Consider the following 17,702-nt stretch of genomic DNA (forward strand, 5'->3'; position numbering starts at 1 on the left):
CACTGAGCCACCTGGGCTACCCTCCTTTGTTCTTTCTTAAGATGTTTATTTATTTGTTTGTTTATTTTTAAAGATATTATTTGGGGCCTGATCCCTGGGACTCCAGGATCACGCCCTGAGCTGAAGGCAAACACTCAACTGCTGAGCCACTCAGGCATCTTAAGATATTTATTTATTTATTTATTTATTTATTTATTTATTTATTTAGCTAGCTAGCTGTGAACAGGGGGAGGGGCAGAAGGAGAGGGAGTAGGAGATTCCAAGCAGACTCTGTGACAAGTACATGAAGCTCAACATGGGATTTAGTCTCGCAAACCTGAGATCATGATCTAAGCCAAAATCAAGGGTCCAGCACTTAGCTGACTGAGCCTCCTAGGCACCCCATATCTGGTTAATTTTTCTAATAACTTCTCCTTTGAGAGAGTTGTTACATTGTAGTGAGGAGGAGCCTATGGTGCATCTATTCTTCCTGTCTTTCTGATTCACAGAGTGAACTTTAATCTCCTTGAAACAGAAGATAGTATAAAAGAAATAAATTATAGTTATCATTTCTTACTGATTCAGTAGAATGCCTTGCCAGGATTCTCTGATGTATGTCTTCTGGATATCTAGGATTTGGCCTAGAGCCAAGACATGGAATCAGAAGAGACTAAGCAGAATACTGCTGGAAAATCAGATCACAGCATGGTAGGAGGCCTAGCCTGTGCCAGTGTGGTGATGACCAAGGAACATGTGACAGCATGGGCAAGGTTTAGTAGTCACACAAGACCTCATACGTTGGCTACTGGGGGGTACATTGTATCCACAGTAATAGTAGTTGTTTCTACCAATAACCATGGGCAATCAGGAAAGGATTAGACACTTCTGCTATATTCTGTATAAGAAATTAAATCATTTTAGAAAGATTTACACCAACAATAATAGAAGGAGCCATTGCTAAATAGTGAGCTTTAGTAGATGAAGAGAGTTCACTTTTGCCATTTTCTAACTAAATAAAGTATAAGTGCAGCAACAGGGTAGTCTGAAGTGACTAGTTAGTGATAGCATTGTTTAATTACTGTAGCAGAGGCATGGATAAGTTAAAGTGACAAATAATCCCAAAACCTACTTCATTTTGGCTTTGGGTAAATATTGAACTCTTGCTGGAGGCCACATCTCCTTCAGGTATGATTCCTTTTCCCTGATTGCAGCCACAGAAAAGCTTTAGGAAAAAAAATCATCCATTCCTTTTTCTCTCCATTCTTCCATTTCTTTTCTTTTTTTCTTTTAGAGATGGGAGGGGCAGAGGGAGAGGGAGAAATAGACTCCCCACTGAGCAAGGAGCTGATGCAGGACTCCATCTCACAGCCCTGAGATCATGACCTGAGCCAAAATCAAGATTCAGACACCTAACCAACTGCCCCACCTAGGCACCCCTCTCTTTTATATTTAAAATATTGGTGTCTCCCTGCATTCATTCTCCACAGTTTCTTTAGGTCTCTTTTACAGTCCCCTTTTTCTTTATTTAGTTTTATCTAATCTGTTTAACTTGCCCCTTAAGTCTTTTTTTTTTTTTAACCTTTTTTTGGTGAAATAAGACACATCAAGAAAAGTGCATGAAACAAAAATAGCTAAATGATTTATCTGAAGAGAACAGCTGTGTAACTAGAAACTAGGTCAGTAAATGAAAGATTGCTAGTACCCCAGGAGCTCCCCTTATAAGCCCTTATAATCATTGTCCCCCAAAGGGTTATCATTAAACTGATTTCATAATATTCACATTCTTGTTTTTATTTATACTTTTATTACTTAAGCATGCATCCCTAAGTACTGTAATTTGGATTTGCTGGCTTTTAAAATTTAATATATGTGAAACGGTCGACTTATTTTGTCTCTGTCTTCTTTTGCTCAACATTATGTTTGTGAGATTTGCCTATGGTGTGTGTAACTGTGATTTTTTGCATATAGTAATCCATTGTATAAAAATATCATGATTTATTCATCCATTCTAATATTGATTGATATTTGGGTTGTTTGTGGTTTGGGGCACTTACAAAGAATGTTGCAGTGAACATATGCACTCATTATTATTTGGCATATGCATCTATGAGTAGAGTCCTGGATCATAGAATTGTGTGTATATGGATAATGCCAAGCTGTTTGCCAAGGTGGTTTTCACTAGTGTACCCTCCAATTAGTATTGTATGAGTATAACCATTGTTCCAGTTGTTTTCAGAAGTGGTTCTACTGATTTAACCTCTCACCAAGACTATATGAAAATTGTCTTTGTCATATATCTTGTCAATATTTGATACTGTCAGATTTTTATTTATTTTTAATTTTTATGTATTTTTTGTAATGTCAGTTTTTAAATACCAACCATTCCCATGAGTATGTAGTAATATTTCATTGTGATTTTATTTTTTTAAAGATTCTATTTATTTATTCTTGAAAGACACAGAGAGAGAGAGAGGCAGAGACATAGACAGGGAGAAGCCAGCTCCCTGTGGGGAGCCTGATACAGGACTCGATCCCAGGACCCCAGGATCACACCCTGAGCCAGAGGCAGATGCTTAGGCAAATACTAAGCCACCTAGATGTCCCTCATTGTGGTTTAATTTTCATATCCTGATTACTAATGAGATTAAGTATCTTTTCAAAAAATTTTTTTAATCCAATATATTTAGTTATACCATCTTGCATTTTTTAAAAGATTTTGTTTGTTTATTTATGACAGAGAGAGAGGCAGAGACACAGGCAGAGGGAGAAGCAGGCTCCACACAAGGAGCCCAATGTGGGACCTGATCCTGGGAGTCCGGGATCACGCCCTGAGCAGAAGGCAGATGCTCAACTGCTGAGCCACCCAGGCATCCCTACCATTTTGCATTAAAAAAAATTTTTTTTGGAAGTTTTTATTTAGATTCCAGTTAGTTAACATACAGTATAATATTAGTTTCAGGAGTGTAATGCAGTGCTTTAATAACACTTCCATTTAACACCCGGTGCTCATCACAAATGTGCTTGTTAATCCCTATCACCTCTTTAACTCATTCAACCCACTTCTCCCCTCGTAACCATCTGGTTCTCTACAGTTAAGAGTTAAGGGTTCTTTATATATTTAGGATACTAACCCTTTATCAAATATCTTCTGCCATTCAGTAGGTTGTCTTTTAGTTTTGTTGATTGTTTTCTTCACTGTGCTAAAAAGTTTTTATTTGTTTATTTTATTTTTTGATTGAGCATCTTTTTTACATTTTATGGATCATTTAGATATCTTCTTTTATGGAGTATCTGTTCAAGTGTCTTGTCCCTTTTTCTTTGAATTGTCTTTTTTTTTTTACCGATTTATAGGAGTTCTTTATATATTCTGGGTATGAATCCTTTGTGAGTTAAATGTTAGTACAACTAGGACAACCTAGTACAACTAGGTTTACCTTGAAAAGGTAAACATTTCCTCACTGCTCAGCCATGCCACTTCACCACAAAAACAAGTGTCTGTATAAGAGTAGATCTGTTTCTGGGCTCTCTAGTGATCTATTTTTCTATTCTTGCACCTATCATCACAAAATATCTTAGTGTTGTTTTATCTTGACTCCCGATATCTGGGACAGCAAGACTTGCCATCTTATTCTTTTTCCAGAATATCTTAATCTTGGTCCTTGACATTTTCTTATTTATTTTTGCTTTTCAGGTTCTACAAAAATTTTTTTGATATATTTGTTTAAGATTTTGTTTATTTATTCATGAGAGACACAGAGAGAGAGAAGCAGAGACACAGGCAGAGAGAGAAGCAAGCTCCATGCTGGGAGCTTGATGTGGGACTCGATCCTGGGACTCCAGGATCACACTGCAGGCTAAAGGCAGGCGCCCAACAGCTGAGCCACTCAGGCGTCCCCAACTTTTGATATTTTGATTGAAATTGTATTGCATCAATACATCAATTTGTGGGGAATTAACTTCTTATAATATTGAGTTTTCTAGTCTAAATATTTATATAGATCTTTAATTTCTCCTAAAAATCTATTTATAGTTTTCTATGATTTAAAAAATTATTATACATGAAATCTTAAAAAATTTTTGTGTTTCTGGTATAAAGAAATGCAGTTGATTTTTATATGTTTCTCTTATATTAAGGAACTTTACTAACCTCATTAATTCAAATACTTGTAGGTTTTTTGAGTTTCTGTGTACATGTACACTATTACATCATTTGAGAAATGACAGTTTTATTTATTTACAGTCCTTACACTTTTTGTTTCTTTTCCTATCTTACCGTAGTGACTAGGATCACAGTGTAGTGCTTAGTAGAAGTGATAATAGTAGGCATCCTTGGCTCATTCCCTATCTCAAAATGATAGCTTTCAACATTTTCATATTGAGTACGATATCTGCCATAGGTTTGTTTGCAGATCCCTTTACCAGATTAAGTACATTAAATTCTATTCTTGATTTGTTAAGAGGGTTTTTTTTTGTTTGTTTGTTTATGAATAGTTGTTGAATTTTACCAAGGCTTTTTCTGTGTTTTCTTTCTTTTTTCTCTGCGTTTCTTTTTAAATTATTTTTATTTTTATTTTTATTTTTTTTCTTTTTAAATTATTTTTAAAACATTTTTTTTGAGGTGGGAGAGGGGCAGAGGGAGAGAGAGAGAAAGCATCCTCAAACAGGCACCTGGCTCAGTGCAGAGCCTGATGGGAGGCTCACTCTTACTACCATGAGATCATGACCTGAGCTGAAATCAAGAGTCTGACACTTAACCAACTGAGCCACCCTAGCGCCCTTTTTCTGTATTTCTTGAGATGACTATGTGGGTTTTTTTTCTTTCTTTTTTTTTAAGATTTTATTTATTCATGAGAGATGCAGAGAGAGAGGCAGAGACATAAGAGGCTCTCTTAAGGGAGCCTAATACAGGACTTGATCCTGGGACTGCGGGATCATGCCCTGAGCCAAAGGCAGATGCTCAACCACTGAGCCACCCAGGCGTCCCTGTAGTTTTTCTTCTTTATTCTGTGGTGGTAGTGAAATACATTGATTTTTTAATTTCTGGAGTAAATTCAACTTGGTCATGATGTCTTATTCTTTTTATACGTCACTGAATTCATTTTGCTAATGCTTTTTACAGAATTTTTTAAAAACTATGTTCATGAGTGATACTGGTTTATAATTTTCTTTTCTAGAAATGACCCTGTCCAATTTTGATAAATAGTCATGCTGGTCTCATACAACAGGTTAAGGCTTTCCTTATTTTTGCATTCTCTGGAAGAGTTTGTATAAGATTGCCATTCTTCTTTTCTTAAATACTTGATTAGAATCTACTGGTAAAGTCATCTGGAGTATTTTTTTTTTTAGGGTAGTGTTTGAATTATGGATATAATTTCTTTAATAGTTTTGGAGCTATTCAAATTTCATATTTCTTCAGGCCTTTTAAAAAATTGTTTAGTTATAAGTAGATAATCTCTATACCCAGTGTGGAGCTCAAATTCCTGACCCCAATGGGGATCCCTGGGTGGCTCAGCGGTTTAGCACCTGCCTTCATGCCCAAGGCGTGATCCTGGAGTCCCAGGATCGAGTCTCACATTGGGCTCCCTGCATGGATCCTGCTTCTCTCTCTCTGCCTGTGTCTCTGCCCCTCTCTCTCTCTCTCTCTGTCTCTCATAAATTAAGAAATAAAATCTTTAAAAAATTCCTGACCCCAAGATCAAGAGTGGCATGCTCTTCCAGCTGAGCCAGCCAGGCGCCCCATCTTCATGTCTATTTTGAGAAGTTATATTTTTTATCTAAAGCTGCTTTCAAATTTTTAAATTATGGGCATAGGGCAGCCCGGGTGGCTCAGCGGTTTAGCGCCACTTCAGCCCAGGGAGACCAGGGAGACCTGGAGACCTGGGATCAAGTTCCACGTCAGGCTCCCTGCATGGAGCCTGCTTCTCCCTCTGCCTGTGTCTCTGCCTCTCTCTCTCTTCTCTGTGTATTCTCATGAATAAATAAATAAAATCTTAAAAAAAATAAATTATGGGCATAAACTTGTTTATAATATCTTCAGACAGGTTTTCCCCCATTCTGAAGGGTATGTAGGGATGGCTCTCTTTTCATTCTTGACATCACTTATTTGTGCTTCTCTTTTTTTTCTTGATCACTCCTTCTATGCACCTATCAATTTTATTAGTCTTTTCAAAGAAGGAACTTCACACTTTGTTGATCTTCCTTATTATGTTTGTGTTCTATTCATTGATTTCTGCTCTCTCTCTCTCTCTTTTTTCTGCTCACTTGGGTATAAGTTTCTGTTCTCCACTTATTCTTCAAACTACTTTAATCTGACTTCCTACTATATCATGTCACTGAAACTGATCAAGTTGATAGCTTTCTTGTTTTTTTTTAATATATTTTTTAAAGATTTTATTTATGTATTCATTGAGACACAGAGAGAGAGAGAGAGGCAGAGACACAGGCAGAGGGAGAAGCAGGCTCCATACAGAGAGCCTGATGTGGGACTCGATCCAGTGTCTCCAGGATCACACCCTGGGCTGCAGGCGGCGCTAAACCGCTGCGCCACTGGGGCTTCCCGCTTTCTTGTTTTCTAATCCAGAAGACACTTGTTTGGACTCGTGTTATTCTAGCTCTCAAAAGCATCTGCATGGTTCCTACATAAGATATTCTTCTTGGTGTTCATGACTTCATACTCTCTTGTCTCCTAGCATACTGTTCTTTCCTCTTTTTCCTCTTCTGATTTCCCTTTTACCGTACATCTAAATACTGAAGTGACTCAAGTATGGTCTCTTCTGTATCTGCCCCAGGGACTGCAAACTCATGTGTCTGAAAGTTCCAGACAGGAAATGTAAATGAGTGATATGGAGTAATGGTTTGCATTTTTGAACGGAAGAGATATTCTTAAATTTCATAAAGAAATAGGCCTTTTCCTTAAACACAAGGTCTCTATGATCTTTATTTTCCTAGTTTTAATAGAGATATGGATCCTGAGAAATATTTCTATTAGAAGAATAGTGATGGGGTGCCTGGATGACTCAATCATTTAAGCATCTGACTTTGGCTCAGGTCATGATCTCTGGCAGGCAGGGTGGAGAGGAGGGTCCTGGGATCAAGCCCCCATGGGTGCACTTTCTCCCAAGTGTGTGCTCTCTCTCAAGTATGCATGCTAAGTAAATAAATAAAAATCTTAAAAAAAAAAAGCAGTATATAAACACTGGTAAATGGAAAATGATAGTTGGCTTCAGTGTTGAGAAGACATTATGGTAAAGTAAAGAATTCATGCCTTATGTAAATGAGGAAGCTGCTATACAGATTAAGCCAAGTGTTCCTGGATTGTCCAATTCTTTAAAGAGAAACTTTGAATATAGATTTATTTTAAAAATGTGAGCTTTACTAATTTTTAAATTTTGGTGCAAGTTTTTAAATATGTGGAGACCAAAATAATAATAATATTAAACATGTCTGTGGATCAGCAGATGCATCCATGGAACACCAATTTATGTCCTCTAATCTACATTCTTCTCTTAAGTGATCTCATCTATTTTATAGCTTTCATATGCTGATGACTCTCAAAATCAGAACTCCAGGCTTTTATATCCACCTACTTGACCTCTTCCCTTCAATGTCTAATAGTCATCTCAAACCTAACATGTTCCTAACAGATTCTTGAGTTTTTCTCTTTAAATCTGTATTATCCTTAGTCTTCTCTACCTTTAAGATGAAAATCAGGGAGACATCCTCTCCCCTAAGGGCTGACCAAAAGAAATGATGAGATTGAAAGTCAGATACAAACAAAGTTATGGTATGCAGAGTTTCTTCAATGGCAAAATATATAGAAATTCAGGGAAGTGGTTACAGAAACAAGAAATAACACAGCATGCTACCAGATAGAGACAGAGGTATGGGTTTCCAAACCCCCCTGAATTACTCATGTTAATGTACAATTATGCATAAATCACTTGTACAAAATAAGGTTTCTGCCATGTTTTAGAAGCTAAAATATGCCTTTCTCTTGGGAACGTGGAGATGAAGATGTTAAATTTCTTTCTGGCCCTTGCCTCCTGCCTGATTTTTTTCTAGAGTCTCTGGCTACAGATGTCCTTGCTTAACAGGGGCAAATAATTGGTGCAACAAAGACTGAATAAAGTGAAGGTCATTTTCTGGAAGGCCATTGTTCTGCAGGCCCAGGCCTCAGGCCTACTGGAGGTCTACTCCCTTTTCCTTATTATTAACCCTTTTCTAGTAATACTACCTAATGCTGTATCCATCTACTTCTCTACATCTCTGCTTCCCCTACCCAAGCCTCAAGTGACTCTCATCTGGACCTTTGTAGTATCCTCCTGACTAGCCTCCCTGCTTGGATTCCTGTGCACCTACAGTCAGTCCCTCCCTCAATAGTAACCAAAGTGAACTTTTAAAAGTGAAAGTCAGATCATTTCAGTCTTCTGCTTAAAACCCTTTCATTGCTTTGAATAAAACAGAGATGGCTTAATTACTTATCTGTACTTAAGGATTTACATGCTCTGGCTTCTCAGCATCTCTGATTTGTCTCCTGTTCTCTTCCCATCTTATTTTTTTCATCCTCTTATTATTACTTGCCAGCCTCATTAAGCCTTTATTCTGTTACTTGAAAAGGACAAGCTCATTCGTGTCTCAAAGCCATAGTCTAAATTTAACTGATACATAAACTCTACAGACTAAGGACGCTCATTAGTTAATCTGTTTAAGCCCAGAAGATTGTCCCAAATCATTCTTTACTCTCTGCTGCCATCATGGGGTCATTTAAAGAATTGTGGGCTTTTCCAGAAAGTTTTATCAGCTCTAGACTTCTAAAAATCATGAAGCCAAAATGGATTATCCAGGGGCCCTCAGAAAGGAGACTCCCTAAACCAGTGCTCTCTAAGTGAATTACTGAATATAGAAAAGTGTTGGAAATTTTGTGTATAATTCTTTTTTTTTTTAAGATTTTTATTTATTGGGATCCCTGGGTGGCGCAGCGGTATAGCGCGCCTGCCTTTGGCCCAGGGCATGATCCTGGAGACCCGGGATCGAATCCCACGTCGGGCTCCCGGTGCATGGAGCCTGCTTCTCCCTCTGCCTGTGTCTCTGCCTCTCTCTCTCTCTCTCTCTCTCTGTGACTATCATAAATAAATAAATTAATTAATTAAAAAAAAGATTTTTATTTATTTATTTGACACAGAGAGAGAGTACAAGCAAGGGGAGCGGCAGGCAGAGAGAGAGGAGGGAGCAGGGAGCCTGACGCAGGGCTTTGTCTATAATTCTTGCTGGCACATTCATTAAAAGTTTTTAGTTTTGTGTATATCTAATGTCTCTAGCAGGGCAGCCCCGGTGGCTCAGTGGTTTAGTGCCGCCTTCGGCCCAGGGCGTGATCCTGGAGACCCAGGATCGAGTCCCACATTGGGCTCCCTGCATAGAGCCTGCTTCTCCCTCTGCCTGTGCCTCTGCCTCCCTCCCTCTCTCTCTCTGTGTGTGTCTTTCATGGTTAAATAAATAAAATCTTAAAATAATGTCTCTAACATGTTAGTATAATACCACATGTTTATAATGTATAGATACATATTTATATATGTCATGTGTTTTCCAAACATTTTTATGAGTTGACTAATTTTTTAAAAAATCATGGGGCACCTGGGTAGCTCAGTTGATTAAGTGTTCAACTCTTGATTGTGGCTCAGGTCATGATCTCAGGGTGGTGAAATCCAGCCCCCTGTTGGGCTCCATGCAGGGAAGGAATCTGCTTCTCTTTCTCCCTTTCCCTCTGCCCCTTGTCTCCTGCCCCTCCCTCAAATAAATAAGTACATCTTTATTTTTTTTTTTAAATACATCTTAAAAAAAAAAAAAAGAACAGGAACCAGTAAGTCAAGTTTCTTGTAGGTCTTTTTTTTTTTAAACTGAGAATCTCTTTTTTTTTTTTAAGATTTTATTTATTTATTCATAGACAGAGAGAGAGAGGCAGAAACACAGGCAGAGGGAGAAGCAGGCTCCATGCAGGGAGCCCGACATGGGACTCAATTCCGCGTCTCCAGGATCACACCCCGGGCTGCGGGCGGTGCCAAACCGCTGCGCCACCAGGGCTGCCCCTCTTGTAGGTCTTTTTTGACCTTGGTTAAGTGCTAAGAAACAAGACATATTAGAAATGAAACTGGCATGCTTTTATTTGAGAATCTGGAAATAGCCCTCATTGATAAAACATTACCTGAGAAGGGAAATCCTAAGCCTCTCATGAGTCAAACTGTGGTTTTACTTAGTGAAAAAGAAGTCAAAGATGAGAGCCCTCTCAGTTTTGTTTCTTTCTTTTTTTTAATTTTTTTTTTTTTATCAGTTTTGTTTCTAACAGCAGCTCTGTGATCTTGACTATTTCCTCTGTGGTTTTGGTCACCTCAACGATGAAATAGCCTACCTCTGATTACTTGTAACTCTTTGTTTCAGCCAATCCTTTGGTATTTACCATGTCATTTCTGAGGATGTGAGCTTGTGTGTATTGTACTCTACCAATAAGGCTATAATCCCTAAGCCACGTTCCATCTCTTGCATAACTTTATATCCACAGTGGCACGTGGTGCAATGGCTGGAACAATGATAGAATGGTAGTGAGAGAACCGCATTGCCCAAAGCAGGGTTCCCCACTGTGAATATTTCAGGCAGATGATTCGTTGTTGTGAGCAGCTATCCTGTACATTGTAGAATGTTTAGCAGCAGTCTGGCCTCTGCCTGTTAGATACTTGAGCACCCCATCCCCCAACTTGTGACAACCAAAAATTTCTCCAGACATTGCCAGATGCCCCTGGGGTGGAGGAGGGGGTGCAAATGAATCTTGGTTGAGAACTGCCCTTCTAGATCAGGGAATTTGGGTTCTAGTCCTGACTTTGTCATTATCCCTCCATGTGTAGGCAAACAGCTTCACCTGTAGGTCCTAAATTTCTTCTCCCAAAAAATGAGTAGATTGGGATTTATTGGATGTTTAACCTGGGTTCTGTGGATAGCTTTAGGGGACCTTTCATTAATGTGAATTTTGCATGTAAATTTTTCTGAGAATAATATTTTAGCTTTCAGCATTTTTTCTCCAATTATATGTTACCTTAAAAAGATTAAAACCAGGTCAATTAATATATAAGGTGAATTTCATCTCTTAAGATACAAGGATCTTAGCTTATGTTCAATATACTTTTTTTTCCCTCAGTGAACACCATTTGTGATCATAAAATGCTGAGAAAGCACTTTGTGCTATCAGAATATATTATATTGGCAGATACCACTTACTTATAGTACTGTATTTTCTACCTTTTTTCAAAAATTGGATCTTGAGACAGTAATGATAAGGTAAATGAGTCACATTCCTAGTGTGTGTGTTGGAGAGTCTGGATAATGAAAAGTATGTGTTTATCATTTGGCACTCTATTCCTTAGCCTTTTTTCACTTAGGCTTTTAAAACCAACACGTCTCATGTGACTCAGCTAGCTCTCCTCTGTGTCACTACTTACGGCCATTCACATTTCAGGCCCATATTTGGGCCCTTTGTTTAGGCCCCATTGCATTTGTTTGCCATAGGCTCATCCTTCAATTTGAACCAAAATTTGGTCAGACGCTTCCTTTGGGAAATTAAAGATGTACCTCTTAGACTTTTTTGCCAGTTTCATGTTGTAGTTGGTGCATGAACCGTGACCCTGTTTTCCTCTGTTGCAGGTGAATTCGGAAGGCAGAGCCAGTCCTCTGTCACTCCTTCAAATGGCCTCCCCAAGTGGCTTCTGTGTCTTGGTTCGCTTGCCAAAGCTGATCTGTGGAGGAAAAACACTACCAAAAACGTTATTGGACATTTTGGCAGATGGCACTATTTTGAAAGTTGGAGTAGGGTGTTCAGAAGATGCCAGCAAGCTTCTGCAGGACTATGGTCTTGTGGTTAAGGGCTGCCTGGACCTCCGGTACCTAGCTGTGAGGCAGAGGTATGATTTGCCTGAATGCTGGGATTCCTGTAGCTGCAGGCCAAACATTTTAGCAAGATTTGTCGATTACCAAGGACAGTGATAAAGCATCTAAAATTTTTTAGAAGCCTAGAGGTTCTGAGATGCATATGAATATGTGAGAAAATATTTCAACTTCTGAGAAAACCTTAGTTACCTAGGATTGGTCTCTTAAGATGAAACATTGCTAAGGTGTCTCCATAAGCTACAGGTTGCAAACTGATGGCACCATTGGCTAAATTAGGGCTTTACATTTTGGTCTTGCTTTCATTTTTTTTCTCCTGTATAATATTTTGGGGAATTTTTAGTTTAAATCCAGAAGATTTAATGTAAAAATCTGTATTTAGGGCTTTTGAAAAATCAGATGATTTGACTAAGCAAGGTCAGTGGTATGCGGATGGTAACAATTGCTGGAGAGAGGTTGGCCTCCTTAGATGCATATGCTCTGTTCAATTTGCCAGAATCCCTGCCTCTCCCATTGTAACCCCAACTCATCCTTATAAACATTTGAGTTTACAAATCCTGCTTTAGGCCAAAAATAGTGGTAGACTAATGTGTTACTAGAAGAAAGAGAGATTTCCCTTTTCCTCAGAATTCTATTCTTATGGAAATTCTATTCTAACTTGTTTTTCAGGGAGTGGCAATGACCTTTGGGGTGTGTGTGTGTGTGTGTGTGTGTACACACACTCCTTTTAATAATATGGAGTGAAGTAGCCTCTCCCCTGCCTCAAATGACAGTGACATTGAAAGTTCAGAGGATTTGATAAACTAATAAGAGAAAGCCTGATTAAAATTTCTTATCATTAAAAAAAAAGATTTTATGTATTTATTTGATGGAGAGACAGAGCACAAGCAGGGGGAAAGGCAGAGGGAAAGGGAAAAGCAGGCTCATTGCTGAGCAGGGAGCCGGGTGTGGTACTCAATCCCAGGACCCTGGGATCATGACCTGAGCCAAAGATAGACACTCAACCAACTGAGCCACCCAGCACCCTCATTTTTCAGTATGAAATGAAATTTTATTTTAGCTTAGTAGTTTGGCTTATGTAAATAAAACCCTTGTAATCCAGTGTTATCAAGAAATACACTGGCATATTTACTGTAAAAACTTTAAATCTGTTAACGTATTTGGAGTGTCACAGCAACAGCCACCTTTCACCAGGCTTCCCTCCCTGGGCACTACCTCCCCAGAGGTGTCTGCTATTACTCTCTGCTGGTAAGAATTGACCCTGGAGTGGGCTGTGTGGTAGCTCAGTGCTGCCACTTACCAGCTGTGTGACCTCTGTCAGGTTACTGAGCCTCCCTATTCCTTACTTTCCTCATCTGCAGTAATAATTAGGTTCCCGCCTCCCAGAATTAGTGAGAATTGCAAGAGTTAAACTGTGTGAAAAAGTTAGAAATAGTATTTCACACAGAGACATTGTGGTTACTGCTGTGTTCAGCTAATACTGTCATCATCATTGTCCTCATTGTCACTGCCTCCTTCAGAGCCATCATCTGATCAGTGTGTCCTTCCAGATCTCTTTGTGCAATTACAGTCCTCTCCATTAATAGATAGAAATTAGAGGTGTGCAGATTGTTTCATTAAGTGCAGAATGGCCATGCATCAAAATAAGGATTTGGCCAAAGCTGAATATTACCATGAACTTCTTTAGAAATAAGAATTAAGTATTTATCAGGCCTTTCAGTTTTTAATGAGATTTAAATTTTTTTCTTTAATTATTTTATTGTTGAACACTTAAGTAGAAAAATTTAACATTTTTGACATAGTTTAAGAAATTTGACATTAGAGTACAAGGATTATACTTTGTACTATTAGCTATAGGTTGCTCCTGATGTTTGCCGTAAGTTACTTTCAATTGATGTTGGGAAGAGCACATTTTTGGGGGTAATGCTCTCTTCTTTTCTTCTTACTCTTTATATTTTGTGTTATATGTTAACCAAAGATGATTTATTATAGAGATTGTTGTACATGACTTTGGAATCTTTCCTAGTGAAATTTTGAAATGGCAAAGATGGCATCTTATTTTTAATTAATCCTCAAGAAATGTGCAACCTTTCCAAATATGACATTTAAGAAAAGACTAACGACCTAAATGGAATTAAATAGCTTAAAAATTAAGTACTGTCCTTCAACAAGGGTAATGATTTCAAGAATTATGGACTATCCATGCTTGAAAAATTACACAGCTATTAAAAAGAATGAAAGAAGTACATTTATACTTATTATCATGGATGGAAGTCTCTGCTATATTAAGTAATAAAGCAAGTTGCAGAGCAAGATACAAAACAAGTACCCAAAATTGATATCTCCTTCTCCACTTAGCCATCTCTTTGTCTGTTAGTGCATAGAAAAGGTCTGGAGGGATCACAGTGTATTGTTAGGAGTCATTCCTGAGGAGTGGAAGTACAGGGCGATAGGCTGTTACTTTTCACCTGTGATACTTTCCTGTTGTCTAAATTTTTAATAATCATTCATTACTTTTATAATTCCCAACAAAACAAAAGAGAGTTTCATGTCTCCCAAAGCCTTGACTTTCACTAATTGACCCAAGACATTATGCATTTTTCCCTAAGTATGTCTGGACTTGTTTTTACTTTTTAGTCAGTGCTACCTTTTGGGGGTAATGAAATCCATCAATTACTGCTGGGTTTTGTAGGGAAAGACTTCCTTTTCTTCATCATTATAATGATTTCATTTCCTACAGTACCTGAGGGAGTCCTGCATGCAGTAACCCTGATGTGAACCCTCACCTTCCAGCTTCCTGCTTTAAAACTTCCAGTCTCTCACTTGGTAGCCAGGAAGTTAGCTCCACTTGTGTACACCAATGTGTTCTTAATTTTCACATTTATTTCTTGTTTGGAATCTCCAAACCTTGGACAAAATTAATTTTTTCCACCACTCTGCAGCTCTTTTCATCAGAAAGCGTTTAAAGGACAAAAAGGTTGTTTGGGGTTTTTTGTACCTTCACTTGCTCAATGAAAATACCATTATCATTTTTACAAATTTGAAAAGTAATTGCATGAATACTGGCCAATGCAAATATAGAAACATATAAAGATAGATAATCATCACAAATCCCATAACCAGAAATAATATCATTAACATATGTTTGATATCTTTCTAGTTATCTCTGTGTTTTGTCTCTCTCATACCTAGAATCACACACATACCTCTGGAATGTGGTATATATATTAACATAAATGTTTTCTCTCACAGTCTCTTTTTACTTAACTAATATGTCATGGACATCTTTTCACCTCAATATAGATCCACATCCTTGTTTTCTTTAAATATTTATGTATTTTAGAGAGAGAAAGAGCACCCATGCGAATGGGGGGCAGAGGGAGAGAATTGTCAAGTGGACTCCTCACTGAGCATGGAGCCCAGCAGGGCAATGATGTGAGGCTCAATCCCAGGACCCTGAGATCATGATCTGAGCCAAAACCAAGAGTCAGATGCTTAACCAGCTGAGCCACACAGGCTCCCCATCCATATCCTCATTTTGAATAGCTGTGTGGAATTTAATTGCATAGACGCTTAACCAGCCTTTTGTTGATGGGCATTTAGGTTGTTTCCAATTCTTTACTACTGTAAGTGGTGCTGCAATGAAGACCATTTTATGTACATTTGTCCTTAGGATAAATTCCTAGAAGTGGAATTCTTGAGTCAGAGAATTTTCATATTCAAAGTTTTGATAGCTCTTTATTGTTAAAACTAGTTTCTGTAAAGCTTGTAAAAATAGGTCATAAATTTTATTTTATTTTTTTTAAAGATTTTATTTATTTATTCATGAGAGACACACAGAGAGAGGCAGGCTTCCTATGAGGAGCCTGATATAGGACTCAATCCCAGGATCCTGAGGTCATCACCTGAGCCAAAGGCAGACACTCAGCCAAAGAGCTACCCAGGTGCCCAACAGTTCACAAATTTTAGGTTAGAGGTCTGATTCTGCATGCTCCACCAGTAGTAGATATAGATATTTTTTTAATCTTTGCAATCTGATAGATAAATTATTTATAATTTTTATTTTGTTTAATGTCTAGTGGGTTTGAGTGTCTGCCATCTGTGTATTGGCCATTTATGTCTTTTTTGATTTGCCTGTTCTTCTTTTGCCCATTTTTGATACATGGCTTACTTATTTCTTACAGAAACAATTTGCTCTGTAATGGGCTCAGCCTGAAATCCCTTGCCGAGACAGTTTTGAACTTTCCACTTGACAAGTCCCTTCTGCTTCGCTGCAGCAACTGGGATGCTGAAAATCTTACTGAGGACCAGGTACTTCTTACTAGTGTAGCTGAAGAATGGAAGAGGCATTGCTCATGAAATATAGTTGTAATTGTAATCTTCAAATAAAATTACTGGGTGGAAATACCTTAAAATAGACTCACTGAAGATAACTGGTCTATATTTTGTAAATAGTATTTTTTTTAAATTTTATTTATTCATGAGAGACACAAAGAGGCAGAGACAGAGGCAGAGGAAGAAGCAGGCTCCCTGTAGGGAGCCTGACGCAGGAGGATTCAATCCCAGGACCCTAGTATCACAACCTAAGGCAAAGGCAGACACTCAACCACTGAGCCACCCAGGTGCCCCTGTAAATAGTATTTAAATAACAGAGTAAGAGTTACTATTGTGTTTTATTTTTTTGAGCATTTACTATATGCGAGACTTTTCAGAAAACATAATTTTCTTATTACAAATATAAATGGATAATTGGAAAACCAAAGTGTTATAAAACTTATTATAAGAAACAGTTAATAGTTCCCTGTCTTCCTCCTACTCAGTGGCAACCAATTTCATTTCTTCCTGGTAATTACCATTATATTTTTAAATTACATGCATATATTACTCTTTCTTATTTTTCATATTATCTTTTGACTTCTTACAGTGGAAGACATGATTTAGTACTCTTGCAGTTCCTCTGTCCCCAGACAAATACTTATTCCCTTCCCTATCTCCTTAATATAGGTAAATCCTCATTTTTATCAGATTAATATCTACTTTATATTGATATTATTTATAGCTGAGCCACATAGTAAGCTACAATTAGGTTTTTTTCTTATATAACTTTTTGTTTTCCTAGGAGTAATAATTTGTACTTTTGTTGCTTTGTTTTCTGTCTGCCTATTAACTGTTTCAACCCTAGACTCTTTAATGGAACCCTATATCTTTTCTCAGCTGGTTCATGTCACATGAGGTGACATACTCCTTTTGTTTTCCCTTGGAGCTGTCCCTTCTAGACAGAGCCCTTTGTCATCTTGCTCCTTTCAGGAGCCCTGCTGCTCAGCTCTTACCCTGGAATTTGGATTTATCATAAGCCTAGCGAGTCCCTTCACCTTTCTTCTGGAGTAGATCCTCTGTCTTTCAAATTCCATGTCTTTTCCCTTTCTTGTCTTAGAGTACATTAAGAAAGGGAGCATAGGAAGTTAATTTATGATACCCTGCATGTCTGAAAAGATACTGGCTTCCCTTTCTATGAACTGATATTTTGGCTGAGTATAGCATTTTAGGGTGAAGATCATTTTCCTTCAGAACTTTGAAGGTGGTAATGTTCCCTATCTTAGAGCTTCCAGTATTGATACTGAGCATGTCACTTGTTTTTCTTTCTGAAGAATCTTCACTTTATTCTTAGTTCTTAAAATTCATGATGATAGGGCAGCCCAGGTGGCTCAGCAGTTTAGTGCCGCCTTCAGCACGGGATGTGATCCTGGAGACCTCGGATCGAGTCCCATGTTGGGCTCCTTGCATGGAGCCTACTTCTC

The 17,702-nt window shown here is 38.1% G+C and overlaps 1 protein-coding gene across 2 annotated transcripts in view; it reads left to right on the forward strand.

Annotated features, from left to right (window-relative positions):
• EXD2 (exonuclease 3'-5' domain containing 2) overlaps positions 1–17,702 on the forward strand; it is a 63,298-nt gene that overhangs the window by 16,463 nt on the left and 29,133 nt on the right. For both annotated transcript variants that reach the window (XM_077909764.1, XM_077909765.1), the window contains 2 exons: positions 11,665–11,921; positions 16,089–16,215. In XM_077909764.1, the coding sequence (XP_077765890.1) occupies positions 11,665–11,921; positions 16,089–16,215 (384 nt within the window). The remainder of the gene's footprint in view (positions 1–11,664; positions 11,922–16,088; positions 16,216–17,702) is intronic.

This window comes from Canis aureus, chromosome 9 (genome assembly GCF_053574225.1).
Source record: "Canis aureus isolate CA01 chromosome 9, VMU_Caureus_v.1.0, whole genome shotgun sequence".
Classification (NCBI taxonomy): domain Eukaryota; kingdom Metazoa; phylum Chordata; class Mammalia; order Carnivora; family Canidae; genus Canis; species Canis aureus.